This window comes from Poecilia formosa, unplaced genomic scaffold (genome assembly GCF_000485575.1).
Source record: "Poecilia formosa unplaced genomic scaffold, Poecilia_formosa-5.1.2 Scaffold677, whole genome shotgun sequence".
Taxonomy (NCBI): Eukaryota; Metazoa; Chordata; class Actinopteri; order Cyprinodontiformes; family Poeciliidae; genus Poecilia; species Poecilia formosa.
This window is the reverse complement of record NW_006800616.1, coordinates 141,689-168,613: the sequence shown is the minus strand read 5'-3', so window position 1 is coordinate 168,613 and position 26,925 is coordinate 141,689. Positions and strand designations below refer to the sequence as shown.

The 26,925-nt window shown below is 43.4% G+C and overlaps 2 protein-coding genes across 6 annotated transcripts in view; one reads left to right on the top strand and one right to left on the bottom strand.

Annotated features, from left to right (window-relative positions):
- The window catches only part of ccdc71 (coiled-coil domain containing 71), a 10,652-nt gene extending 3,177 nt beyond the window's left edge, over positions 1-7,475 (top strand). Inside the window, exon 2 of the mRNA XM_007542300.2 lies at positions 4,661-7,475. Within this exon, the coding sequence (XP_007542362.1) occupies positions 4,671-5,738 (1,068 nt within the window). The 5' untranslated portion in view covers positions 4,661-4,670 and the 3' untranslated portion in view covers positions 5,739-7,475. The remainder of the gene's footprint in view (positions 1-4,660) is intronic.
- Positions 7,476-9,589: 2,114 nt separating this feature from the next.
- Positions 9,590-26,925, bottom strand: part of stab1 (stabilin 1) — a 61,091-nt gene continuing 43,755 nt past the window's right edge. For 2 of the 5 annotated variants that reach the window (XM_016666187.1, XM_007542299.2), the window contains 19 exons: positions 26,804-26,893; positions 26,441-26,587; positions 24,298-24,354; positions 24,061-24,220; positions 23,832-23,981; positions 22,277-22,390; positions 21,793-21,900; positions 19,712-19,844; positions 19,582-19,642; positions 18,555-18,699; positions 16,837-16,970; positions 16,444-16,609; positions 15,664-15,770; positions 14,316-14,435; positions 13,632-13,766; positions 11,341-11,445; positions 10,542-10,688; positions 10,109-10,207; positions 9,590-9,977 (listed from right to left, as the gene is read on the bottom strand). In XM_016666187.1, the coding sequence (XP_016521673.1) occupies positions 9,918-9,977; positions 10,109-10,207; positions 10,542-10,688; positions 11,341-11,445; positions 13,632-13,766; positions 14,316-14,435; positions 15,664-15,770; positions 16,444-16,609; positions 16,837-16,970; positions 18,555-18,699; positions 19,582-19,642; positions 19,712-19,844; positions 21,793-21,900; positions 22,277-22,390; positions 23,832-23,981; positions 24,061-24,220; positions 24,298-24,354; positions 26,441-26,587; positions 26,804-26,893 (2,238 nt within the window). In that variant the 3' untranslated portion in view covers positions 9,590-9,917. Of the gene's footprint in view, positions 9,978-10,108; positions 10,208-10,541; positions 10,689-11,340; positions 11,446-13,631; positions 13,767-14,315; positions 14,436-15,659; positions 15,771-16,443; positions 16,610-16,836; positions 16,971-18,554; positions 18,700-19,581; positions 19,643-19,711; positions 19,845-21,513; positions 21,602-21,792; positions 21,901-22,276; positions 22,391-23,831; positions 23,982-24,060; positions 24,221-24,297; positions 24,355-26,440; positions 26,588-26,803; positions 26,894-26,925 lie in introns of those variants that run through there. The other 3 variants (XM_016666186.1, XM_016666188.1, XM_016666189.1) reach the window with 3 other exon arrangements.

Sequence of the window (26,925 nt, the reverse complement as noted above, 5' to 3'; positions counted from 1 at the left end):
CTGAGAGTTATAAGTTGATAAAATGACAAATTGATTATGTTTTATAATAAATTACAGAAATGAGATGACTGAAGATTTGAGATCGTGAGAAATGAAGCAGACTGTGTCGCAATTAGTACACTGGGCTGGGCGGGGGTGCTGGGAAAGCTCAAAAAGGGAAGTAAGTTACGAGAAATGACCAGATGGCCAGTAGAAAAAGGGAAGTACCGAAGAGAGTTGCTGCAATGAGTCATGAAGGAGATGATGGTTGGGAAAGGTTGGGGCTTCCACAGACTCATTGGGACGTTTCAGAAGTCACATAGACCTCTCCCATACACAACCATGGGCTGAGAGGGTTTAAAACCGGCAGACAAGGGAAGAGACTGTTCTTTGTCCGCGGCGCTGAAGAAGAGCCAACAAGAGGACGCAGATTGAAGACCAGCAGAGGATCGCACCGTGGGACCAAGGGGAAGTTGAGACTTCACGCCGCTAAGAAGGGACAAGATCCATCCACCCCCAGCCCTGGTTCCTGATTCGGCCAACACCTCTGCCTCAACCCAACGATCCCTATCCTACTGCAGCAGACTTGGAGAAAAGACAAAGGTCACGGATTGACGAAGATTCTGTGCGTTCGAAGGACAACGGACAGTTCTGCTTTGCTTCTATTCTGAAAGGGGACTTTGCCGCATCAGGACAGAGACTCTGACCAAGGACATCTAAAGATTTCTGCTGCCGAGATCAATTGCCATCTGGTGTGAGTTGAACTGCCCCCCAAGAGCCTCGCTTAGTTAAACTAGTGACACAGGATGGGGATAGAAATGAAAATAGGTTATAATTGATTTAAGTTGAATTTGTTGTTTTATTGTAAGTTTGTAATCTCTGAAAGTAAATCTGCTTGTCATTTACCCCTGCTAAAGCTTGCTTAATAAATTTCATACTAAAAATTCCAATGGAACTTGTGGACATTGAGATTGAGTCATTTTGATCATTGTAGTCTCCCCTGATTACAGTAAAATTAGCGTACATGATTCTAGAGATGTGGTGGCTTCGTACTTTCCTTTAGTGAGTGTGAAAATAATGACCCTGGGACTTAAGTCTAAGTCACTAAATCTAATCTAGCCGTAAACAAGTGCCGTTATTTTAGGAAAAGAGCTACCGTTAACAGGAGTGGTTGTTGAAGCTATGCAGCTGTGAGGGCTACTCAGCTGACTGTTTCTCAACTGAAAAGGGTCGTAACTTCTGGATTGTAGGTAGCTAGAGCTAGACGAGTCTTTTCCGTCACCAGTTTGAATAGAATATCTCCTGTAAACCGATTCTGGGGTAAGACCCGGGTTTCAGGGATTTTCTGGACCTGTTAGACAGAGAACTGGTCAGTAGTCAGTCGAATGAGTGGTGAGATAAGGGTGGGCCTGGCTATTGCGTAATAACAAACAGAGCCCAACGAATCTCGTCTAGGAATATACCCGCGCCACCAGAGAAAAAAAAGCCCATTAATGGAATTACTTGGTCATTCTGGTAGTCAGCTGACCTCATTCTTTGAGCTCATACTGTTGCTGAACCTAGACCTGACCAACTACAGCAACCCCAGATCATAGGAATGCTCCTATAGGCTGCTACAGCAGGCGCTAGGCATGATTGGTAATCACTTCACCTGCCTCTCTGATTCTGGTGTGTCAGCCTCTCCTGGGAAGGTCCTCCACTGGACCATGATGGTTCTCTGGAGTCCCAAAGCTTTAGAAGTGACTCTATCCTGTCCAGACTGATAGTTTGTCTTGTTGGTTGTCAGCCTACTTCATGTTGCCTGACAGGTTATAGTGTAGCTTCTTGACTGTACCGGTTCGGCAGTAATCAGGTCCAGTTTTCCAAATCAAATGTGGTTAATCAGAGTTGGTTTTTCTCTTGTTCATCAGTTAACAGGGTTTCCCTCAGTGGTCTGGAGGGCCACCAGGCTTTACATTTGCCCCAACCAGTGGTTGTTTATGTATCATATATTTTTTAAACACCAGTAACAATGATATAAAATCAGGAACTCTGTAATTACTTCCTGTCTTTACCTGTCTAGATGCAACAAGCCAACAAAAAGTCATTGCAGAGCGCAGAATCAGCCAGTCTAAAAGTTATCTAGTTGGTGCAATTCCTACTAGACACCATCGTTCACCAGTCACTGCAAGGAAATGCATTTAACATAAAGCGTTAAGAGTTTTTTACATGATATTCAGGAGACAAAGAAGCCGAAAAGTCAAGAATCACATCGGTGTGAGACAGGGACGATGGATTGCAGAAGCTCAGTGGGAATATTTTACTCTAATTCGGATTATAATCATAAAATAACAAAGGCCTCACTGCATCTCAACGCGAACTTTAAAGACTAAGTTATAGTCACGCTTTTAAAAGTTTGCATTGAGCCAAGCAAGAATTGAGGCCCATTATCGGGCCGTCATAGAGGGCGAGTTACAAAAAAATTTGGAGAGCATGCAAGGCCAGTAGCCAACAGCGGGGATAAGGTGTTGATATCAAACTGTCCTCGAAGAGTGCAGTTTGACATCACTAATCTTATGGCAAAGCTAAATGTAGCTGTAGCCTAGCGGGGAACGGAGGGAAATAAAGCCTGGGAGCCCACCAGGCTTATAATACACCATGGTCAACCCTGACGAGGCATCACTCGTCGATGTAGTGAGAAGTCACTGTCATGCATGTGATGTCCATGTGTCACATTATGCAGACTCTCTGATTGTGTTTTTGTTTTGTTGTCTGTCATATATGTGCACATAATGGGGGTAACAGCTTCATTAAGACATTTACTTTGTACCATAATGTAATTTGGCTTGAGCACTTGAAAGAGTTCCTTGAAGTTATGTTATTTGCACAACCGAGTCCGAGTGTAAATCTTTGCAAATAATTGCGATTGCCTCTGTTATCTTAATTCCTCACTGTGAGATTTGGCTGGTCAGTAAGTCCCTCTGTTTCTCTCGTTTTGCCCCAGAAGCAGGACTGTAATGTGCGAAAAATTTGGTCGTAAATGTGACCTGTTTTCTCAGCACCTGAAAAAAATTCCATCACACCAGTGCAACCAGTCCTTGGGAGGTAAAAAGTCTAAAATGTGGTCGTTATATGAACATTTCAACTCGAATGAGGTGTAATATCCTGTTCAGTCTTTGGCACTCATTGAGAGGATGTGGCCATTTATCTTCTTCTGTTGGTGTCCACAAGTAGTCCTCTCACAGAAATCACCATAATTAGTTAGAAGACCAACCATGTCTACTAGCCCCACTTGTTGCTGCAGTTGTCTGGCTGCTAAAGACTTGAGTTCCTGCTGAAAAGAAAAAAGGACTTTGCTGTTGCTACAGGCAGTTTGGTCAGTGATTTTGTCTCTGGCCATACAGACCTGAAAAATAGGTCTTTATGGCCATTTCCTTGTACACAAGACTCGAAGAAGAAGCTCCTGTAAAATGGTGAATGTCCTGTACTTGTTTATCAAGTCTCGAGGACTCCAAAGCACTTCATGCTACATTCAGTCATTCACCCTCTGATGAGGTGAGCTACCAACATAAGTTAACAGTTGTAAAAGATTATATTCTGTCATCTCCAGTTACATTTTCATCTGATTTGTCATGGAAATTTGAGTTTCCATCTGCTGGTTTGGAGCGAATCAACCAGGCTATGCAAAGCGTAATTTGGTTAGATGTTGATGCTATCCATAGCAGCAGAGGTTGCAAACTAGCATGTTGCTATCAGGCAAGTTGTAATTGTTCTGTCATGTCAGCTAGTATTGTTGATGCTGTCCAGAGCCATATATGAAGAAATGTAATTCTAACAGTGGAAACGGCTGTGTGAGGTAAAAGTTTGCTGTTTATTTGGTAAACCCGTTGCCATCTCGGCTCTCAAAGTGTGAAGTGCTTTGGATCACATCAGCTCTTTTTCAGAAAAGCCAAAAACCACCTCAAAGGAGCGTACAAAGATTTTGTGAAATTGAGGAGGTTGTTTCAAAATTTGCAGTTTCCATCAACTGTTTCTAATGCGATGCTTCAAAATGTGCATTAAAAACTGCTGATGTTTACAAAATTTTACAACTAGGTATCCACGAATGATCCTCAATGTAACGGCTTTTCTGCGCAGTTTCCGCTGAAGCTGGTGAACCTGGTGACCATAATAACTGTGTTCTCAAATCATCGTGTGAATCTTGAACAATGCATTCTTAAAAGTGGTGAGAAATTGCTTGGAAAATGAATAAAGGTGTACTCCAAGACTTGGTTCATGGTTCACTTGGTTTTGGTTTATAGTGCCTGTCTGTATGGTGCAGGTTTTCAGGCTTATGCTGACGATAGTCTTCTATGTAGCAGGTAGAAACGCGGTGGCTGTTTTTAACCCAACTGTGTCAGTATTTGGACTCTGGTTTGGAAAATTAGGTTAAATGTTAATTAACTGATCTCTGATTAAAAGTAAAGATTTTTATTATCAGTGGGGATGTAACCGAATGCTGCTTTGGCCTAATTAGAGAGCCTGTTTCATTCTGCATATATTTATCAAAAATTCAAGGATTTTTTTTTTTTCATATTCATGTAAAAACCGACTGATCCTGTTAGGTCAAATATTTTCAAAAATCCCAATCTGGAGTCCAGTTTATGGTTCTGTTTTAAACCGGTGACCTTGCTAATGCTTCACTCGCTTTTTTCCCTTATAGGTTCACAAACATGGCTGCTTCACCTCAAGGTCCCCTGGTCTGTCGGCCATTGGCGTTTGCCAATGAGGAGCGGAGGGCGGTTCACTCCTGGTCCCGCATCTCCTCAGCAGGACAAAATGTCCTGCTGGACGCTCTGAAGATCCTGAGCCCGATGTCTCGAGACCTTTCCTGCACAGAGGAACTGGTGACCTTCCTGCAGGAGCTCAGCGAGGAAGGCCACAGGCCCACCATTCTGCGCAGCAAGGACGTGTACTGCTACCGCTCCTGCACCAGCCTACCCATGACCGAGGAGATGCTCAAGTTGGTCAGCAAGAATGTGAGACCTGCCACCAAGAAGAGGAAGAGGAAGCCTCAGGTCAAGAAGCGGGAGGTCCATCCGTCCTGGAGCACCACCGAGAGGAGCAGCCCGAGGATCCAAGGGATTCGGCCTCCGGAGGTTCTGGTGGACCATCACACCGTTGTCTGCAGCAAGACACCAATTCAAACTGTAGAAATGTTAGAGGACGACGTGCAGCCGTGCCTCAGACTGACCAGCATCGAAGGCTTATCCGGCTTCCACACGGCCAGACTCCAGATCCAAACTGTCTGGGAGACTGAGACGCCCCCCGTCTCCTTCCCCTCGCCGCAGCTCCCTCCAACGCTATCAGGAATACCGTCTCAGCCTTCTCAGAACGGTGGCGGGGCGCCCACCAAAGCCGTGGCCTTGTTCAGCCAGAAGAGCCTGTCCTGTCCGATCCGGCTGGACGGCGCTCTCATCGGGGACTCCGCACCGTTCTTCTATGCCAACGGTCGGCCGGTCTCTCAGACGCACACAGACCTGACCAGCAACGGCTGGAGGGGCAACGGCCTCCACCAGGATGTTCCGGGGTCCAAGGGAATGACAGGCGCCACGCGGCAGAGAAACAGTTGGAAGGACAAGAAAAATTTAGGACGCAAAGTGATAAAAGTGGACGATTCGCGGTCTGTGGCGGAGGCCTGCAGGAAAGCGCAGAAGATCCTGCAGGTCAACCTTTCTCCTGTGATCCAGATCCAACCGCTCAACCACGCTCTGAGGGACTTCCGGTTCCAGAAGCAGTGAAAGCCCCGACCTAAACTCACTTTGTCCGTTAGCAGATCTTAGTGTTTCCCATCCGTCGACCTCCACTGGACCGGTCCGGACCGGTCCGTGGTTGTAGCGGACGTCGTACCTGCGGTTCTGCCGGGTCGTGTTGCAGATCCAGACAGAAGCGCCGTCTGTCGTCTCCACGCTGGTACATGTTCACTGTTCAGTCGACGCTACGCTAAATCTAACAGTCATCCAGCCGCTCTGCCGTAGATGAAGGTTAAAGGTCAATTTCTTCTCCTTTCAGAAGGTGTCGAGTTCAGACAGCTGTTGTGAAAATATTTAAGCAAATTAAAACGCATTTTGTTAGAAATGTAAGTATTTTTTACTTGTTTCTGCCGCTCTGCTCATTTCCCTGAAAGAAGGAAAATGGAGCTAATGTCTGGACAAAAGTATCTTTTTTTAATTTAATCGATTTTGACTAAAAGGGGGAAAATATTTAGTTTCTTTTTCTAATTTGCTTTTTTGTGTCTCTGGGACGATGAACAGTAAGAGTTTGGGCCCACAGAAACATTAATTAAATAAGTTATTCACAAAGTGTTCCTTTGGTTGGTGCATCAACAGACTGAGAAGTGAGTTCTTATATGTTGCGCAGGGAATATTTGATGTCTCTTAGTTACGGAACATAAAAAACTGCAAAAAAAAAAAGAAAACACACAAATCTGGTCTTCTAATGTTTTCATCAGATTTCAACAGGTCTCCTGTTATATCAACTGTTTTCTGATTATTAGTTTGTCGGTTTCAGATTAAGATTCAGAAAATTCTCCAAGTTTTGAGAAAAACATTTGTTCACAGTAATTTAACCTATAACCTCTTCACTCTATGATGCTGGTTTCTGGCCCATTAAATAAACCAGATTAATTATTAATTGTAAAATCGTGTTCTGGTTCTGGAAACAGTGTTTGGATCATTTTTCTTGGTTAAACTGGTTCGATCAACAGGTGCTAATTGTTGGTGGGATCGTTGGTGCTCCTCCAAGAATGTCAACGTTGGTTTCATTTCTATTTCAGATTGGTGCATTTAAGAGCAGTGACTTGTCGGCGCTGCTGCCCCCTGCAGGTTGGGATGAGCACGACAAGCCGCCGTCTGTGCTTTTCTAAGTGTTTATACTGTGAGGAACCAGCTGAATCCATTGTCATGTCATCTGTGACACCCGTGTGTATTTTCTGCTATTAAACCACAATTCACAAGACAAAAATCTTTTTTTTTCCCTCAGTGCTAAAAAAAAAAAGTAGCTTAGAGAAAAAAAGCTGAAACCTAAAATCTTCTAAGTTGCTTTTTCTGTTTGTTTTAAATTATTAAATGATCTTTGAAAGGTTCATAAAAGCAGCAGGTAAATAAAACTAGTTTGTAACATTTTAAGTGAAGCAACCAGCAATCAGTCATTGACTTAATGAAACTGGATAGCGATTGGTTGGAATAGCAGGTCCACTTCGGAAAAACATGAAGGTCCTTTCTATGAAGGCAGCGGTTTCCCTGTTTTAACCGAGACTGCATCAGTGTTGGGTGATCGCCTTTACAGACGTCCTTCTCTGTTCTGGTGAAGTTCGTGTGCCCCCAAATCCCAACCCCTCCGCAGTCTGTATGCAGTCATGTTCACCCCCTTTTCTAGACTGTTTCTGTTAGTCTCGTTTGTGCAACATTTGTATTATAATGTATTTCCTACATGATCTTTGAAAACATTTTTGTTCAATAAAAATGACTTGAAAACAATCTTTATCTTTTATTTTTAATATGGGATGATGACCTTGGTAGAGGTTCGCTAATTTGATTACCGTCTTACCAAATGGCGCCGGGAGAATGACTGAATGTAGCTCGAAGCTTTGGAGTCCTCTGGACCTGATAAAGTCTGATACACATCCGTGGGAAAATGTTCTTAGTGAGGCTTTGCACATCCGGAAATATCCGTCTATCTTTCCACTCAGTTTTTCTTTTCCAATGACGTCATAAATTACACAGGTGAGTATGTTTTGGCCAGTTTTCACTCCTCGCCGTTGTTTTTTCATTTTTAAGCAGTTTTGAGGCGATATCTTAAACTGCTGCTGTGCTGTTGCTAAATAACCAAACCGAGTGAATTGGTTAAAGTCACCAGCTGTGAGACGTTCAGCGGCTAAAGCCTTCTGCCTACATCTCCCAGAATGCTGTGCGGTTCTGGCTCGGATTTCAGTGAAATTATTTAATATTCTTTCAGAACTATTTTTAATTAGTAATCCATGATAGATATTATGGATTGAATGCCCAATCACACTGTTTGTTTTGTGTTTATGAATATTTCTTATTAGCCTTTCGGACCGATGTGAAATTGCAGTTTACGTCCCTTGTCGGTAAATTACGGAACTTCATACTCATGGCGGCGCTTACGGTAACCCGCAAAATGGCGACGACAACAGTTGGGAGAAAACGCCAGTCAGTTAATGTTCAATTCATTATCCAATCTCTGTAAACATAAGCACAATACTTTGGTTATTTATTTTTTGTCCAGAAATTTAAAAAGGTCAAAGTAAAAAAACCGAAACAATATTTAACTGATAAGTCATTTAAACTAGCAAACTCACTCTAAAAACTAAAAAATTAAATACAACCAAACAAGAAGGAAAAACCCAAAATTTTCTTCTGATCTTGGAGATGATCTGATCTCCAAGGTCTGATCTTGGAGCCATTTTGTCCTCCCTGAAACACCAGATCATTACCAACCAATCAGGAGGAAACACTGCTGCAGGATCATTTTGGTCTGTTGCTCCTGCAACAACCTCTGCACTGGTGGTAACCCGTCTCTGCTCCTCCACAGCAGAAAATTTTGATTCGGCTGTAATCATCTGCATGTGAGCTGGATCTACTGCTGGAGGAGATTTCAGGCTCTCAGAGCTTTGTCTGTGCTGATCGTGTTTAACAGATTAAATATTTATGCAGCAGATTATCTGTATCTAAATCAACGTGAACCAAAAAGATTTTTTCTTAAAAAACGATTTTCCTTCAGCTTTGGAGCATTTTGTGTTTGCACTAGAGATTAGAGGGCAGCTGCAGGTGATTACATCTCTAATTATTCAGTGGGCTTCATAGGTTTGAACAGATGCAGAAGCTCTGAAGAGACTTTAATCTATTGGAGGAGAAGCAGCCAAATGAAGGGTTTATTCCTAAAACCGTCATCTCCTGCTTGGAAAATCATCTGCTGGAATTTTAAATTCACCAAGACGTTATTTCTGATTCCAGGGTTTTATAGACGTTAACTGTGGCCATTCTTCCTCTGATCTGACATCCCAATCAGTTTGCGCCAGTCAGAATGAGGTCATCAACATGGCTGGAGCCCCAAAGCTATGCAACATCACACCAGGCTACACTTTGATAGATGCACTACACTGCGCAATCTCACGCTGCTCTGCGCCACTCCACCCCACGCTACGCAATCTCACGCTGCTCTGCGCCACCCCACTCATCAGGCTCTCTTGCTAAGCATAAGCAAATCCAACCTAGCTTTTGATTCTTCAAACTACACAGACAAAACATTTCCTCGTATCCGTTACATCATCACCAACACACCCAGTCTAGTTTTGAAGTGTTGAGTGTTTTAATTCCACATTATGAAAGGTAACAGAGGCATTATGGTGAAGTTAGGATGTCATCACACATAAAACCAGTTTTCTCTGTAGTTTGAAGGTAGAAGCTTAGATGATATTGGTCTTCATGGGAAAGATGTTTAAATTGCCAGGATTCCAGACCATCAGTAACATGGTTATAATGGTAGTGAATGGAGCCAGACTGGACTCGGCCTGGGTTTCTCTCTCCTACCTTCCAATCAAGAGAACAAATAATTACAAATTAAATCCAGACCAAGTTTCACAGAATCAGCCTTTAATCATACAGATGTAAGAGTCAGCAGCACACCACTAATCAACTTTATTTTCTTTCTAGGTCCAAAAGAACAGATCTGAGAGATGAACAGAACCAGAGAACCAGAGTGTTCTGGTTGCAGATTTAGAGAAAGTATTGATTTTAAGCTCCTTTTAATCAGAATCACATCAATTATAATAATGATAAATCTGGATCAATCAGCTTCCTGTAGCTGCTGGAGTCGCTTGTTGTCGGGTAGAAACCAAACTAATGCAAACATCTGGAAAACAATGTGAATGGGTTGCTTCCAGCAAGGCAGAACTGGTTTTACTGGTCCAAGTCCAGAATGTTTGGTGGTTCTGCTGGTTCTGCTGCTGCACTCACCTCCTGTGAGAAAGAAAGAGAGGTTCACCTGCGACCCAAACCAGTATGGTTCTGGTCCAGAATCGCCATATAAACAACATGTAATCACCATGTGGCCCGGTCCAGTCCATCTAGAACCTGGCGGACCAACTCACCTGGAATGGATCGGTGATGGCTCTGGAGCCGCTGTAGAGCGGGTTGGGGATGGAGAACAGCGTGGGCTGGGCCGGAGTATCCTCATCCTCATCCTCGTTCTGTCACAGAGAAACCGGGTCAGAACAGCTGAGTCGGAACCACCAGGTCCAAACTGACAGGTTGGAACCACCGGGTCGGAACAGCTAGGCTGGAACCAATGGGTCAAAACTGTCTGACTGGAACCACCAGGTCAGAGAAACGGGTTCAGAGTCCATCTAAAGGTTAGTCAGCTGGTTGAACCGGTCCAATTGATTCAGAACGTCTAGAATCATTCAGATGATCCAGAACCGTTCAAATGATCCAGAACCCTGCAGAGCCACTGGGAGGCTAGCTAAAAGCTGAGAGTCAGGAAGCTTGGACCCAGATGGGTCAGAACTTCCCCTCGGGTGTTACCTTGAAGTAGTGGAAGTTGAAGGCGTCCATCTTGTTTCTGAACAGGTAGAACCCCAGAGCCGCTAACGCACATGCCAGCAATGTAACCAAGATGGCTGCCACCCTGCCGCTGGAGTGGATGTGGCCTATGGAGCTGCTGTGGATCACCTGGAGGAAACAGGAACAACCTGGAATGTTAGAACTGATGTTCCTGGTTCTGGTCCAGTCAGAACCAGGAGATTTGGACCAGACTGGACCCGTTCTTTTAACACCAGTCAACCACAGATGAACTGTTGATTATAGATCTTCTGATTCTGGTTGGATCCATAATTAATGAAAAGATGCACAGCTGGAAACTAGGAAGAGACGGTTCTGGTTCCAGGTCCAAGATCCGGTGCCAGCTGGTTCCTGGTGTTGGAGCTCCTCTTCATCAACATGGAGAAGGTCGGACCCTCACTTCCTGTTTCCTGTTCCAAAAGTTCAGCCATCTGCTCTCTGCTGTAAAACCGCCCAGCAACCGCCAGCCAATCAGGAGAGGGGGTGCAGCTGCGCTGCCCCCTGGTGGCCAGATGTTTATTTTTCAGGAGGTTGAAGTCCATCTCCAGTTCTAACTAACAGTTAATAACTTCTTTCACTGAGATTTCATTTGGTCGGGTCAGGAAATTATTCTGGTGACGGTGCAGATCTGGGATCAGAACCGACCAACAGAACCCACTTCTGGACCTGCACCAGATGGTCAGCTGAATATAAATGTGCACCAGGGTCAAGGGTCAATGCGGGCCTCCAGAGTCTCAGCTGAAGGGGGAGGGGCATGACTCACCAGGGGGGCGGGGGCCGTCAGCGGCGCCTCCAGGACGTGGATGATCCCGTTGACAGCCGGAACGTCCCACTGCAGCAGCAGCCGCTGGTTCACCAGCTTACAGCTCTGAGAACCGGGAGAGGAGGAGGAGAGGGTATGAAGAGAGGAAGGAGTAGGAGGTGGGGGAGGAATGAAGAGGAGGAGGAGGGGAAGGAAGAGGAGAAAGGGAATAAAGAGGAAGGAAGTTATGTTCAGTTTTCCATATTATCAGTTTGTTCGTTTGTTTGATTTGATCCTCATTTCATCATTCAGTATAACTCTGTTGTCTTTCTGTCAGTAGTTAGCCTGTGTGTCAGGTAGTTAGCCTGTGTGTGGGGTAGTTAGCCTGCGAGTCGGGTAGTTAGCCTGTGTGTCGGGTAGTTAGCCTGTGTGTGGGGTAGTTAGCCTGCGAGTCGGGTAGTTAGCCTGCGAATCGGGTAGTTAGTCTGTGTGTGGGGTAGTTAGCCTGCGAGTCGGGTAGTTAGCCTGTGTGTCGGGTAGTTAGCCTGTGTGTCGGGTAGTTAGCCTGTGTAGTTTGTTGGATCATTTGGTTGTTGCTTTAATAAGTTATCAGACTGAACCAGAAATCAACTAGCCAGTGATTATTTCTCATTGTGTTTCTGCTGAGTTAATTCCTTCAGAACCAGACTGACACATTTCAGTCTGGTATTAGTAATAAATAACAAAGTATAATTATTAATAATTATATAAGCCAAACATTGACATGAATGTTGAGTCCCATCAGATAAATATTCACCCCTACAGATGCACCTTTGATTGGACAACTGGACTCCTGTCTTCCTAAACTGAACTCTGGTTATGATCAGAAACCCAGCCCTACATGCTTAATAGGACTGAGATCCTGGCTTTGACTAGGCCACTCTAGAACCTCTTGATGTTCTACTCTTGGTTTGGTGAAGCTGGTGATGAGTTTTCCTCTCCACTGTCGCCACGTGCATGCTCGTTATGAGGGATTGCTGGAAAGTCAATGACTTCCTTAGAAACTTTTTAAGCAGTTTGAATAAGGAACTAAACTTGAATATTTCAGGAAGTTGGATCAAATTATTTATTAGTAAGAAGCCTTGAGACAACATGTTGGGAAAATAAAAATAGGCCAGTTTCTCTCTTTTGTTGTCTTTACTGAGCATTTCTGCTGATTTCCCAATCGATGGAGGTTAAAGAGTAAACTTCCTTTTCTGTTGCAATCAGGAGGAAACCAGCTCTTCTCTGTTACAGAATGTCGTCATGAAATCTGAAGTTCAAACCGTGCTGTGATCTTAAATCATGATTTTAAAACAAACAGCTTAATTTAGTTTGACTGGTTCAGGATGGATATGAAAGGGAAAACATAAAGAACCAAAGTGGACTAAGATCAGAGCCCAGCGGGACGCCACAGAGGAGTGGAGCAGCTGAGAAACGATCCGGTGAAGTGTTTTAAAAATGGTTCTCATGTTTCAGACGGCCCAGCGGGACGATTAGCCGTTTTCATGGATCCACTGATTCTGGTTAATCACAGACGGTTCTGGTCTGCAGCCATGATGCAAAATAATTAAAGTAGAGCTGGAAAAATCAACGGAGTTTCTGTGTGACCCCGGATCCAATCCGGATCGAGAGAAACTGCAGGTTTCTCTGTTATATCAGGACACTGAATGGCACTATGCTTTCAGGCAAATAGTGACATTTTATAACATAATCAAGTAACTATGTTACCATCAGTTGTTTCAAAAATGCTGTATGTTATATATTTTGTAATTTAACATCTTTTCCCTTTAAAGGAAAAACTTGCTGAAGGTCAAACTCTTCTTCATCCTATCATGAAGCAGCTCTCAGGTTTTAAAAAACATTTTCTGACTGTTTTACTCTCCACCACTTCCTGTTGTAATAAGCTGAGCCTGAATCTGTTTCTGACTGCAGTCCGGCTGGAGAACCTGAATAAATCTCAGGTTTCTCCGTTTTCTCCAGTCGGGGTCTAGACCTGCTTCCTCATCGACTCCAGGGCCTCTGACATCGACCACAGATCAACCTTCACTCTCTTTGCTCCCCGTTCTTCTTCCTCATTAGCTGCAGTTTCCCTTCCTAAATCCCTGCCCTCTGATTGGTTGAATTCAGGGTTGCTTTTACTGTTCCTTTGGCTTCTCTCTGCTGATTGGTCACAAATATTCAGGTGAAAATCTGCTTCCTGTGAGTGAAATGTTCCTCATCAATCAGGAATCAAGTCGTTCTGACCAGGTTTGGGTTTGTTTTGTGCATCGGTTGCTGCTGTGCGTCCTCACCTCGTTGTTGCCGTAGGTAACGGTCAGATTGAACCCGAGCCGCGATGCAATGCGTTCCTGGTGCTTCAGATCCTTAAATGGTCGTCTGCTGTGATTGGCTGAGGTGTGGTATTCCAAATCTCTCCCAGAAAGAGTCTAAAAAGACCAAACAGAACAAAAAGCGGCTCGGTTTCATTAAGCATGCTGGTTCTGAACGGGTCCAGAACCAGCAGTGTAGGCTAACCAGGCGTCCTGGTCCAGTATTTTGGGTCGAGTTTCTGCCATGTTTCCGCAATAGTCTTTACAGGCAATAAAGAAAACTGTGCTAAAAACAAGAAGTGTAAGAAAAAAATGATGAAATTTAAAGAAAATAAATGTCTGAAACAATGAAAATGAGATTTTTTTTTAATGAGGTTTTCAGTCCTCATTTAAAGAAACTGAGTTTTTAAGGTTTTCAGGGAGTTTTGTTTCAGAGCTGAGGAGCAGAGAAACAAAATGCTGGACAACCAAGCAGGAAGTCAATTTCATTCAGCACCTTTACCAGCCCAAACCAGACTGGGAACCGTCAGCAGACTGGTTTGGCTGGTTTTAATCACGAAGTAGTGAATTTGTTGCTAAGCTATCTCTTAGTGATGGCTCAGAATCTTTTCACTAAGGTTGAACATTAATTTAGAAGAAGCTGTAAGAGCAGGTGTTGCAGCTCACCTGGTTCTGAGTGAATCCAGAGTTGTGGGGAACAAACAGCGTGACGTCAGACTTCCTGTGAGCCAAATCGTCGAGGAGCTGCCGGCCCTCAGAGGACGAGCCGCCGTAGTCCAGCAGCAGCTACAAAAAACCATTTACTCAGAACCCAGAACATCCTCAAACAAAGACTGCAGGCTCTGCAGGCAGTTAGCAGGCTAAGTATTTCATTAGCAGGATAAACATTTAGCTCGCTAACTCAATGTTTAGCTTTTGACCTAAATACTTAGCTAAATATTTAGCTCACTAATTAAATATTTCGTAAAAAACTAACATTTATAAATAAATGAGTAACAGTGGAAATATGACTTAGAAAAATTAACTCTCATTTATTCCTCTGATGAAAAACCCAAATTAATGCTAATGACATGTTGCAACGTGACGTCACGCTCACAAGATCCCCAAAAAGCTGCAGACTGACGATGATTAGATGGTTTCAGCTGTCGAGCTGACATAACGCGCTTAATATTAAAGGTACGTCTGATATACAAAAGAAAAAGGGAGGCTGTGCTCTGCTGCCAATTGTCAACATTACGACAAGGTCAGGAAAAAGATTTCATTAAGAAAAAAGTGTTTCGGGTCAGTTAAAAAATAAAAGGCGACCCACACACCGACTGACAGATAATCAGTAGAGCAGATGTTTCAATCAACCACTGCTGTGGTCAGACGATCATTTATTAATAATCGCTAAATAAACATCAAGCCTGAAAACATAAAACTGTAACGGACTGAATGTTCTGTTCTTGGTGTGGGAAACGTTTGAGTGTTTTTTGGTGTTGAGTGCTAATAGTGGAACTGTTGTCAGTCAGTTGCTATAGTAACGTGCATAGCAAAGCCGACATAGAGAGCGAGGAAAAGGAGGAATATGAGTTGGAGTTATTATTCAACAGTTTTTCAGCAGTATTTTCCCTCTGCTGTGGCGCGCTGCACTAAATTAATAATAGGTACATCTCCAGGTTTCATTTTATTAAGGGAACTGTTCCACCTTGCAGCTACGGATGGCTAGTGAAAAAAATCGTCTTTGTGCTCTCCAGCGCTGTGCGCATGTGAGAAATTTCCGGATGTGAACAGTAACATGCAACAAGTCTATAAAAGTTTGATTGTGTAACTCATAAACATCCACCACAAAGTCCTGCTTTAATCAGGATTTTAAAGTTACTTCAAACAGCAAAGAAATGTTTTAATCACGCTGCTGTCAGATTAAAATCTTGTAACTTTTCCCCTCAGAACCGGTCAGGCTGGGCAGAGTTTGGTGGATCTTAATGTTGGACCTGCGGCCGTAGCCTGGCAGGCAGCAGCCATGCAGACTCACCTGGTAGAAGATGGAGAAGTTGCTGGTTGCTGCCAGGACGCTGGTCAGGACCCCGTTGCAGAAGTCCCCGTCTCCAACGTAGCCGTCCGGACACGAGCAGGACACCTCTGCACGGAGACATGGACACCGCCATCAGGAGCTGCACTTCACAGCTGGAAGCTGCTTCTGATTGGACAGCAGCTGCCTTTCCATTAAAACATTTTCTTAAAACTTTGACTATATTCTGCTGATGTCAAAAAAGAAAACACAATTTCACAGTTGAGGTGTTTTCAATAAATAAATGTAATTAAATTCACGTGAATAAGTTTGTTCAAGTCATTGAAAATCATGATGTACACAGTTATGAGATAATATTCACAATCGAGTCATTGCGCTCATTATCAGCCAGTCAGAGGAGAGGTCAGCGTTGGAGCAACAAGCAACGAGCGGCTACGTATGCAGTGCTTTGGGGAAACACTCTCATGCAGAAAAGGACAGCGGCTGATTTTTAGACCTTTGCTGAGGTAGATAAAATCGGATCAGCTTCATTGATCTCCCAAAGGTAAGGAAATCGTTTCACCGCTAGTTTTCATTGCATTTCTGCAAAATACATCTGATTCGATTCAGGTGAAAAACCACCTCGTCGCAGCACTTAAGCTTTTTATCGCAAGTCTTTTTGAAATTTGTGTGTTTCCATTAAGCAAATTAATTTTTGTAATTCCAATTTGTGCAGTAATATGGTTAATGGACACGCTGTTCATTTCTGAACAGAAATTGCAGGTAGTTTGTCTGCCACAGTACCTCTGAGCCGGTAGCAGTAGGCGTCGTACTCGCTGCTCTGGTCCACCGGGTCTCTGTACATCACCAGGCCCACGTGGTTGTCGCCACATTTGTCTGAGGGGAAGCGGGTCGGGTAGCCCACCCTGCCTCCTGCTATCCAGCCGGCGACACACAGATGCATCCCGAGCTGCAGAGACCCGACAGGAAGGTTAGGCTGCCAAACGTTACGCCCAGAGGAAAACAGAAACCCAACGGCTGCTTCAGCTCACAGCACCTTCTTTACCTGTAATCGATTATTCTGACGATTAATCAGATAAAACTGGCTTCTTTCCTAAGATCACTTTCCTCCATGAACTCTGGAGAAACTCCCAGTCCTAGTCGGAAGCCAGAAGCTTTCGGTTCAGGTTTGTTTACCTGCTGAGCGTACCCCAGCTGCTGAAACGTGGCTAGCGTGGCGTCCTCAGCCTGGCAGGAGGCATCTGCCTGGCTGAAGTTCATCTTGTACTTTCCCTTTGGAGAGCGCAGGTGGAAGACTCCGGCTGTGTTGGCTGAGGAACAACCGAAGGTTAAATTCACCCTGAGAGCAGATAAACTGGAGGCTGCACAGGGGATACGGCCTCTAACGAGCTCCAGGCTTAACAAGCTCAGCAATCAATCTACTGTCACCATGGTTACAGGGATGCTGTGAAGGCCAGCCGCTGTGGATTCAGTGGTTACCATGGAGACATCGATGGCTGCTGCTTTAATACTGCTGCTGGTGGCTCACAACTTTAAATAAGTTGCTATGGAAACTTGTATAAAAAAAAGATATTACAGCAGCGTCACCATGGTAACAGCTTTTGCCAAAATGTGCAGTGGCATTCTTAGAATGAGTACCATATTTTCCGCACTATAAGGCGCACCTAAAAACCTTCAATTTCCTCAAAAGCCAACAGTGTGCCTTATATATGGACCAATATTGAGCCACAACAGGTCTAGCAACTACGGTAAGCAGCCGCCGACTTCATTTTCGCCCGTAGAAGAAGAAGCGCGCGATGCATGCTGGGATAGTTGTCAGAACGCTGGTTTGTTAATAAAGTTTGACTGACCTATCTACCAACCGACCGTCTATAATCAGGTCGCCTGCAGGTCATTTAGCACCACGTTCTCCACCAACATGCTGTGGGCGAACGGAGAAGGGTGACCATCGTCGGGCCACGCCCCGGCCCAGTCGAGGAAGGTTCTCCTCGCCAACCGGAGTCGGACTGTTTCGTTGACATTCTTTATGTCCACAAAGTGGCTTTAGACATTCATCCGGGGTGCTTCGGCTAGAGTTACCAAGGGACCAGCCCTTATACATTTAAAGCCGGGGGGGGGAGGGGGGAGAGACGGAGACTGCGGCGGCAGCGTATCGGGTGGTCTGTGTTACCCAGAAAGCAGTTGGGCACAATATCGCAACACCAACACCATGAGTGAAACAATGACTGGGGAAGCCTACTATATAATGTACTCGGGGACCACTTCTTTATTATTACACATCCACATTTGTAGAGTACGGAACAAATCGCGTCCCGTATCGGTTCAATATGAGACGAATGGCAACCCTAACTGAAGCGTCTATTCTATGTGCCTTATATATGAAAAAGGTTTTAAAATGGACCATTCATTGAAAGTGCGCCTTATAATCCGGTGCGTCTTATAGTGCGGAAAATACGGTACTACTTATTTATTGCCAAGGCAACATCAGCAGTTTAGTGTTTCAACAGCTTTCAGGAATGTTCGGGAACTGTCGGCTCCCTCTACAGATCGGTTATAGGAACTACATCAAACAGCTAAGCTAGCTGAGCGGCGGGACAGATGAGCTAAAGCTGCTGATGGTAGCTAAAGCTGCTGCTAGCTAGCGCTACTGTTCAATCAATCATTCAATCAAATTTTATTTGCATAGCACATTTCAGCAGTAAGGCATTTCAAAGTGCTTTACATCGTAACAAACACAAAAACACAAAGTCATGCAACAGAATCAACAATGAAAACATTACATTACTGTTGTTAGCTGAGCGGTGAGTCAGATGTGCTACAGCTGCTTTGGCTGTAGCTGTAAGGAAACTGGGAACCATCAGACACAAACCAAAGACAGGAAACTGATGCGTTACCATGGTAATGGAGGTCCTTGCAAGTGGCCACTGGGTCGCAGCCTCCGTTTTCCTCCAGGCAGCGGTCAACAGGGGGCGTCACCTTCTCCAGGCACTGGACTCCATTACCCACGTACCCTGGCAGGCACTCACACTCGCGCTCGTTCTGAGGGATGAAATCACAATGGAGTCGAGATCTGACCCTTATTTAGCAAACTGACATCTTGTTCACGAGCGCAGGGTGCGACTTTAGACCAGAGATGCACCGATCCACTTATTTCCCTTTTGATGCCAATACAATAGGTTTAATATCGGCAGATATCGATCTGATTCAGAAAAACTATTCTGAATTAACTTCAAACATTTCTTTTTTTCAAACACAGACATAAATGTACTGAATTACAAATTTATTTTATAAGTCTGGACCAGAACAGCACATTTAATCCACCAACAGCTTCACAAGCTGGTCAAACATGTAAAAATAACTTTAATTTGTTCTGTCAGTGTAATTAGCAGAATAACATCCAATATAAAATAAATAACAAAGAAACTGACAAAAACAAACAGGTTGACTTTCTTGGTCACCTTCCTAAATTAAGGACCTGGGTTATTTTTTGCCAAAAGATAATTTAGGGTAAAAAAAGAAAAATCACTTTTGATAAAAAATGACTTAGACCATTATTTTAGGAAAGTGGTGATATGTAAAAAAAATAATCCTAAAAAAAACCTTCTTTCAAATGGTTCAGAAAGTGCAATTAGGAATTCTAAATATAAAGTAAAATAAATAATAAAAAATCATGATGTCACAAATTGTAGGATTAGAGTGAATAGATCAAAATAACTGGCATCAGTCCTTTTTTCCAGTATTGTGGTAGATACAGGTATTGATATTGGATCGGTGAGTCTCCATGGTTGTTTGAGAACGAGGAGCTTTTGGATCAGCTGGGTGAATTTTCGGGTTTTATTTAAACTATTCCTTCATTAAAAAATTATGTACAAAACATTTAATTTTAAGCCGTTTTCTGCCGACGACTCGATGAAAACTCACCGGGCCGGTGAACTTGCAGGAAGCGAAGTCACTGCAACCGCCGTTCTGCTGCTCAACACATCTGGAGACAGAAACAGCCGCTGGAGGCAACGTCATGGCAGGAGCTAACGGCGTGAATCTGGCAGCTCACCTGTTGATTGGCTGGCAGGAGAAGCCGTCTCCTTGGTAACCGCTGCGGCAGGTGCAGTTTACGATGAGCCCTGTCTGGGTGCAGTCTGCGTTGACGCCACAGCCGCCGTTGTATTCAGCGCAGAGGTTGGGAGCTGCAGCAGCACAGAGGAAACGTCACCTGATTGGCTCCCAGCTGGGACACCCCCCGCCCCTCTTCCTCCTCCAGGTATGGACGCCAGTGACTCAAATGATCCCGTAGTTAAGTTTTGTTTGCTTGTGACTTTTTATCTAATTCAGTTATTTTTAATTCATTTTTAGAGTGTTTTTTTCTGCTTTTTATTAGTTAAATATTTTTTAGTTTTGATTATTTATAGTAGCAGTTTTAGTTTTTTCATACTTTAGTTAATTTTTCGGCGCAGAATTCAAAAAGGTCAAAGTATTGTATTTTGATTATATATACGTAATGTGATGTGACCTTTCCTGTTTTATCCCGTTTTCTCTCCATGCCGTTGTTATTTTTAAACAGTTGTGAGGCTGAAACCTTAAACTGCTGCTGCCTGCGCCAGTTACTCAACAGCTTGTTGCCAGGTAACCAAAGAATGAATGAGTTGCCAGGTAACCAAAGAGTGAGTGAGTTGCTAGGTAACCAAAGCGTGAGTGAGTTGCTAGGGAACCAAAGCGTGAGTGAGTTGATTCCAACTGTGCTTAGCTGGCATGAGAGGTTGAGTGGCTAAAGTCTTTTTTCTGCCTACATTTCCCAGAATGCTGTTCGGTTCTGGATTGGAGTTCAGTGAATAGTCTATATATTGATTATTCAGGTGTATTATCTATTTATGTTGCTCTTGCATGTATCGTGATATATACTGTTATTGATTTATTCTCCAGCCCTACATGGCACCATGCGGATTCTCTCCTCAGCTTGTTGAATATTAAATAAACCGAATGGAAATTAAACACAATTGAAAATGTCATTATTTATAAACAGTATATTTTTTGAGAGAATGATGGACAACTAGCAGACTTTCTTGACTTCCCAGTCTTAAAATTGGGCCTCTGTCTCTTTAAAAACTCCTGCTCTTTCTGAAGCTCCGCCTCTAGGAAGTCATAATGTTGCTCCTCTATTAATTTATACAAGCACCAAGAAGTAGCTCGCATAATGAGCTCAGGTGATGCGCAGATTCAACAGGCGTTTGCTAATATCTGCAGGATAGTTCATAGGGAAGGGCTCTGTGGGCGGAAACTCAGGAACTTGGAAACTGCAGCTCAGAGGTGGAGCTGCCATCCCTCCAGGTGTTTTTCACAGCTGAATGGTTGTTATGGAGATTAAAGGATTTCTCAAACATGCATGAAAGAATCAAGGCAACACTCCAGGTATGTTTTTGATGAGGCAGTAACAATACAATTTGATTTTGCATAACACTGCGCCTTTAATGAGGTGCTCAGCCGATTCAGTTGAGTTCACAACTCTACAGCTGCTAAAGCATGCGGCGATAGTGGAAAGGAACAGGAAGAAACCTCCAGCAGAACCAGAACCAACCGTCTCCCTCCTACAGGTATCTGCTTTATTATTTGTGGATGCTAAAGAACGGCTGGGTGCAGCTTGTTTCAGATTAGATTGTCACTCTGCATTGGCTTTGTCTGTTGCCATGGTTACTGTTGGTTTTCAACCACATCCATCACAGCACACACACTAACTGATGAGGAACTTTTTCTTCTTCATGACGTACAATATAATTAATAAACAGCAGAGCGTATATTACATTCTCCTCGACTTTAAACACCATCAACCTCTAACTGTCATGTTATTTACCTACAACCATCATGGCTGACTCAGTAATCTCTGAGATATCGGGACAGGAAGCAGGTGGTTGATTAGTGGCGGCGTGAGGAGAGGAAGCTGATCAACAAGCTGAAATAAACAGGAAGCCAAGGAGAGAACACTGAACTAAATTTAAATGCAAACTAAAATGACTCCAACAAAACATGACTTCAGTTGTTTCATGTCGCTTTGTGAGGAAGGAGGTTCTGTTCCTGCAAACGAGGCGGGTCGTTTATCAGAACCTGAGCCGGGTCAGGCTGGTACCCAGACATGTTACTCACGTTGAACCGGACTGCAGTCCGTCCCGTTGCCCTCAAACCCGGGTTCACACTCACACCGGTCTCCATACAGGCAGCGGGCCCGGGCGTGGCACCGCGAACACGGCCCGCCTGCAAACAGCCGCTCATCAGTTCAACTTCTTCAACACGTTCAAGACCACAAACATTTATGACTTAATGTTAATTCATGCATTTTAGATCACAGCGCCCCTTTAAATAAAGCTGATTTGATGAAGTTCTGTCTCTTTCTGATGTCCCACTTCTTCTCCAGTCAAGTTAAAGGGGTGCAGAACATTTCAGCAGCAGGCAGTTCATAGGGATTTACAGCACAGAATTAACACAATAGTAAACATTACAGATTCAGACTGAATTTTTCACCGCTTTCATTCAAGTTAAGTCTGCAGCTGGACATCGGAAAAACAACCAGAAAAACATCTAGAAAGTAACAAATCCAGACTCTGGATCGTCTCCGGGAACGACGGCTCACCTTTAGGATCAGAGAGCGCGTACTGGCAGCGATCTCCTGCCCAGGTCAGAGGGCAGATACACCCACCGCTGCCGGCCACGCCGTCCATGCAGCGCCCGTTGACGCACCTGCAGGCTGGGAAACACACACACTAACACTGATCACACTGATCCAACACACACACACGCACGCACACACACACACACACACACACACACCTGCAGGTAGGGAAACACACACACACACTGATCACATTGATCCAACACACACACACACACACACACACACACACACACACACACAGGTAGGGAAACACACACACACACACTGATCACATTGATCCAACACACACACACAAACACACCTACAGGCTGCAGCCAGAAAGCATGCAGTAGATCTATAGAACTACAGTCTATAGTACAGCAATGCATTCTGGGTACTAAACAAACATCATGGGTGGAGAACATCACTACTATCCGTTTTGGGTTTGTTGTTACACAAGAATATTCTGGAAGAATATGACAAACTTTTTTCATCAAAATAAAAGGAAAACGTCTTTAACAAATTAGACTGTTTTATTTGAAATGGAAAACGAGACATTAATAATAAATAACTTTTATATGTTAACTTTTTTATTTATGGTAAATATTACCCAGACTTTCTTATCTGCAGTTATATTTAGTTCTCAAGTTTAAACACCAGTTAAATTAAAGTTCAGTTTATTTATATAGCACTAATTCACAATAAATGTCTATAAACAAGCAAAAGAAAACTGATCATTTCAATTCAATCACACATACATTCTAATTGATCTTAATTTTAAAACAATATGCTCAATTAATGTCTCAAAGTACACTGCTCAAAAAAATAAAGGGAACACTGAAATAACACATCCTAGATCTGAATGAATGAAATATTCTCATTGAATACTTTGTTCTGTACAAAGTTGAATGTGCTGACAACAAAATCACACAAAAATCATCAATGGAAATCAAATTTATTAACCAATGGAGGCCTGGATTTGGAGCCACACACAAAATTAAAGTGAAATGTTCCCTTTATTTTTTTGAGCAGTATAGATTAAAAAGTCCTTTCTAAGGAAACCCAGCGGTCTGAATCTGCCCTTAAAGAATATACCCCATAATAATTTAATAACCATGTCCTAAAACACCGCTAAATGTTGTATGTTTGTGATTTATTTTGTTACTGTATGGTTCTTGTTTGATATAAAGTTATTGGGAAAAAAGAAAGAGAGGAAACAGAATGGCTTCACTGCTGTCAAAATAAGAGCATGAATATAAACATCTAATTACCTGAAGATAACCAAAACTTTAACACAAATGTTAAACTTTCTTCAGCTGAAAGTTCACAAAACAAGTTAATTTAGAGGAAGCTAAGTGCGCTAAGTGTTTTCATAGTTAGCAAAAGCGCCAAACGAACAATTAGCGCTGCTACTAGCGCATTAACAGGATGTGGGAGTTACCAGAGAAACCGATGACTCCCCATTCATTAGGTGATTCCTTCACATTGAGGTGAAGCTCTTCGGTTTGGAGCGTGTTGCTTGTTTCTGGCGTACCTGTGCAGTTTTCACCGTAGTAACCGGATTGACAACCTTCACAGGCGTTTCCTGTGAATCCTTGTTGGCATTTACAGGTTCCTGAACCTGAAATGCCGTCGTTGCAGTCTCCATTGCCACTGCACGGGTTTTCAACTCCGCCTGCACACACTGGAATGGAAATATTTAAAAAGATAATATTTTAAAATGTTCCTGGGGAAATTACACCCGCGGATGGGGTCTCCCTTACCCTGACAGTCTCTGCCGTAGTGGTTCTTGCAGCACTTCTGGGTCCAGGAAGGAAACAGGCAAACTCTCTTGCAGCCCCTTCTGCTGTAGCTATCGTCCAGGTCGTAAATAAGCCGGCTGTGATACCTGGAGCGATACCGGAAACACTGCGTCTTCTTCCCCTGTAAGAGTACAATGAAAGAGGCGAGTCTGTGTAGAGTTCAAGCAATGATGCGTGAGCTGGAAAGTTGGTTCTCACCGTGTCTACATGCCTGCGGGAGCAGGGTGGGGGGAACAAACAGTTCCCACAGCGGCCCTGGAACATGTAAAAATAAAGATTATTGGCATCCAGAGGCGGCGCGGCCGTCAGGCATACCGGGCATTTTCCCGGTGGGGCGACGGTCCCGATGCTTCTTGTGTTGAAGATGCAGCATTCACACTGTTCATATCCTCCATTTATTCAATTTACTTCCATACATTTTTTGAACTTCATCACCTTCTGCAATTTTCCTGCTTCTCCTGCTCTTTACGGCTATGTCTTTTGGTATTAATATCTTCTTTAATTTATTAAATAATAAGCTTTTTATTATCATTTTCGGCCCATTAAAATGAATGGAAAATCGAAAAAATTCTGCAAAAACTGCTTTCTTTCCTTAGCAAACTACCTTCACAAACTTTCAGCTAGAAAAGCCATTCAAAGTTTAAGCAGGTCACAAGGCATTAGGCAATCTTCAAGGGATTAAGTTTATTTGATACCTGCTGTTTTTTCGGAAACACGTTATTTGATGATGCATAAGACTGACATAACCCTGTCATAAGACTGACATGACACTGTCATAAGACTGACATAACACTGTCATAAGACTGACATAACCCTGTCATGAAGATGAAGGAGTTTTCAAGAATGTTTACACCTGTTGTCATGAAGTGTCATTTGGTAAATAACGGCACTTTTAATGACTATTTTAATGGACTTTTAATATAAGTTTTAATGAAACTTTGCATTAAAATGACACTTCATGCCAACTGTCGTAAACATTAATGAAGACTCCATCTTCATCACAGGTCAAATAAAGTGTTACCATTTTTTATTAAATCAAAATTTAAGTTTTATGAAATTTTTTCAGGTTTTAATTTTTTAAAGGTTTTGTCGGCTCTTGTGGCCTTTATTTGGCAGCTGTCAGACAGAAAGCAGCTTGTGAGAGGGGGAAGACATGTAGCAAAGGTCATAGGGCCAGGATGACCTTTGCCTTAAGTCATAAACATAGGTTTATGTTTTGACAATGTAATCCAGTGGTTGAATTCTTCAGCTTTTAGAGTGTGCACTCCAAGAGATGAAATAATCCTCTTACTTGCTAAGTTTTGGTCTTCCTACATGTATTATACACCAAAACGGTTTCTCATTTCTTAATCTGAAGCAATGAGAAGTCAAAATAGTGGAATATATTGTGCCAACAAAGAAACATCAGAGCAGGACAGTTTTACTCTGATGTTTTTATGAAGTCATATCTTTAACACGCTGCAACATAAAAACATAAATCTTGTGCCAATTCATCTTCAGACCTTCCTGACTCTTGCTATTTAAGAATTTTTTCACACCTGGTAGCGCTTTGCCATGAATTTGATCTGCCAAATTGGTTGTCAATGTTTATACCAGTTTTGCTCTAAGAACTGGGTCCAATAATGAGTTCAGCAGCTCCACCAGGTGTTTGCTAATTGCTGCTTGCTAGTCTGAAGGAGCTGAGTGGGGGAGGAGCTGTGCCTCAAAGGGGGAGCTTGGTCCACCCAGGTGTTTTGCAGCTGCATGGTTGCCATGGAGATGAAATGATTTCTCAAACATGCATAGAAGAATCAAAGCAACACTCCAGGAAGGATTTTGATGAGAGAATAACAATAATATTCCCTCATTATAAAACACACAAAAAATGTTGACTACTGCCTCTTGAATAATATATAAAATAAATGACACTTTTGGAAATATTTAATGTATCCCCTCTCACCGATTCTCGTTAACTCGTTATATGGCTTATAGTATGTGGTTTTGTGTACAGTTGGCATACACATTAAAAGAACCAAAAAGATGGAGGTCATCACTCTTGGTGTCTGGTCTAGAGAGCCAGGGGTGATTTTTTTTGGCCCTGTTTCCAGCCATGTTGGCTCAACTCACAGCTGAGTCAGAATCAAACTGCTTCAATTATTTGGTGGGTTTTTATTTGAATAAAAGCTGAGTCTCATGCTGAGGTTGTACCTCCTCTGACAGGTCCAGTTTATATTATGTCCTGATTAAATAAAACCTTAGAACCTCAGCAGAGTCTGAGTTATGTTATTTAATTGTCAAATTTTTTGTTCTGATTCAGCCGGCTGTTGAACCGTTTTGTACGTTTGGCGTCAGCAGTACTAACGTAGGAGGTTTTGTTCTGCACGCTGTCGCAGAACGCTCCCAGGCCCGGCGGCTCCAGCAGCTGGTCGATCCCGAACCCCAGGCCCTCTTTGAAGCCCAGGTGGCGCTGCACCAGCCTGGCAGCGTTCTCGTTGATAATCACGGCCCCCTGAACACACACACACATCCTCATTACAGCTGCAACAGAGCCATGAAGAACACCATCAGTCCAGCTCGTTCTGCAGATCATCTCAGGTCTAAAAACAGATCAGAGGAACGCGGCTGCAGCAGACGTCCGCTGACTGTTGCTGCAGCAACAAGAACGCGGCTGCAGCAGCAGCAGTCAGCGGACTGCATCGTCTAAGCGTTGTTGTGTGTGTCTCACCACCAGCGTCTTGTCGCAGCTGAACTTGATGGTCGATCCGTGCATGGTCCGGTACGACCTGCTGTCACCAGACTGGCCAACACTCGACAGCTACACACACACCACACACCACACACCACACA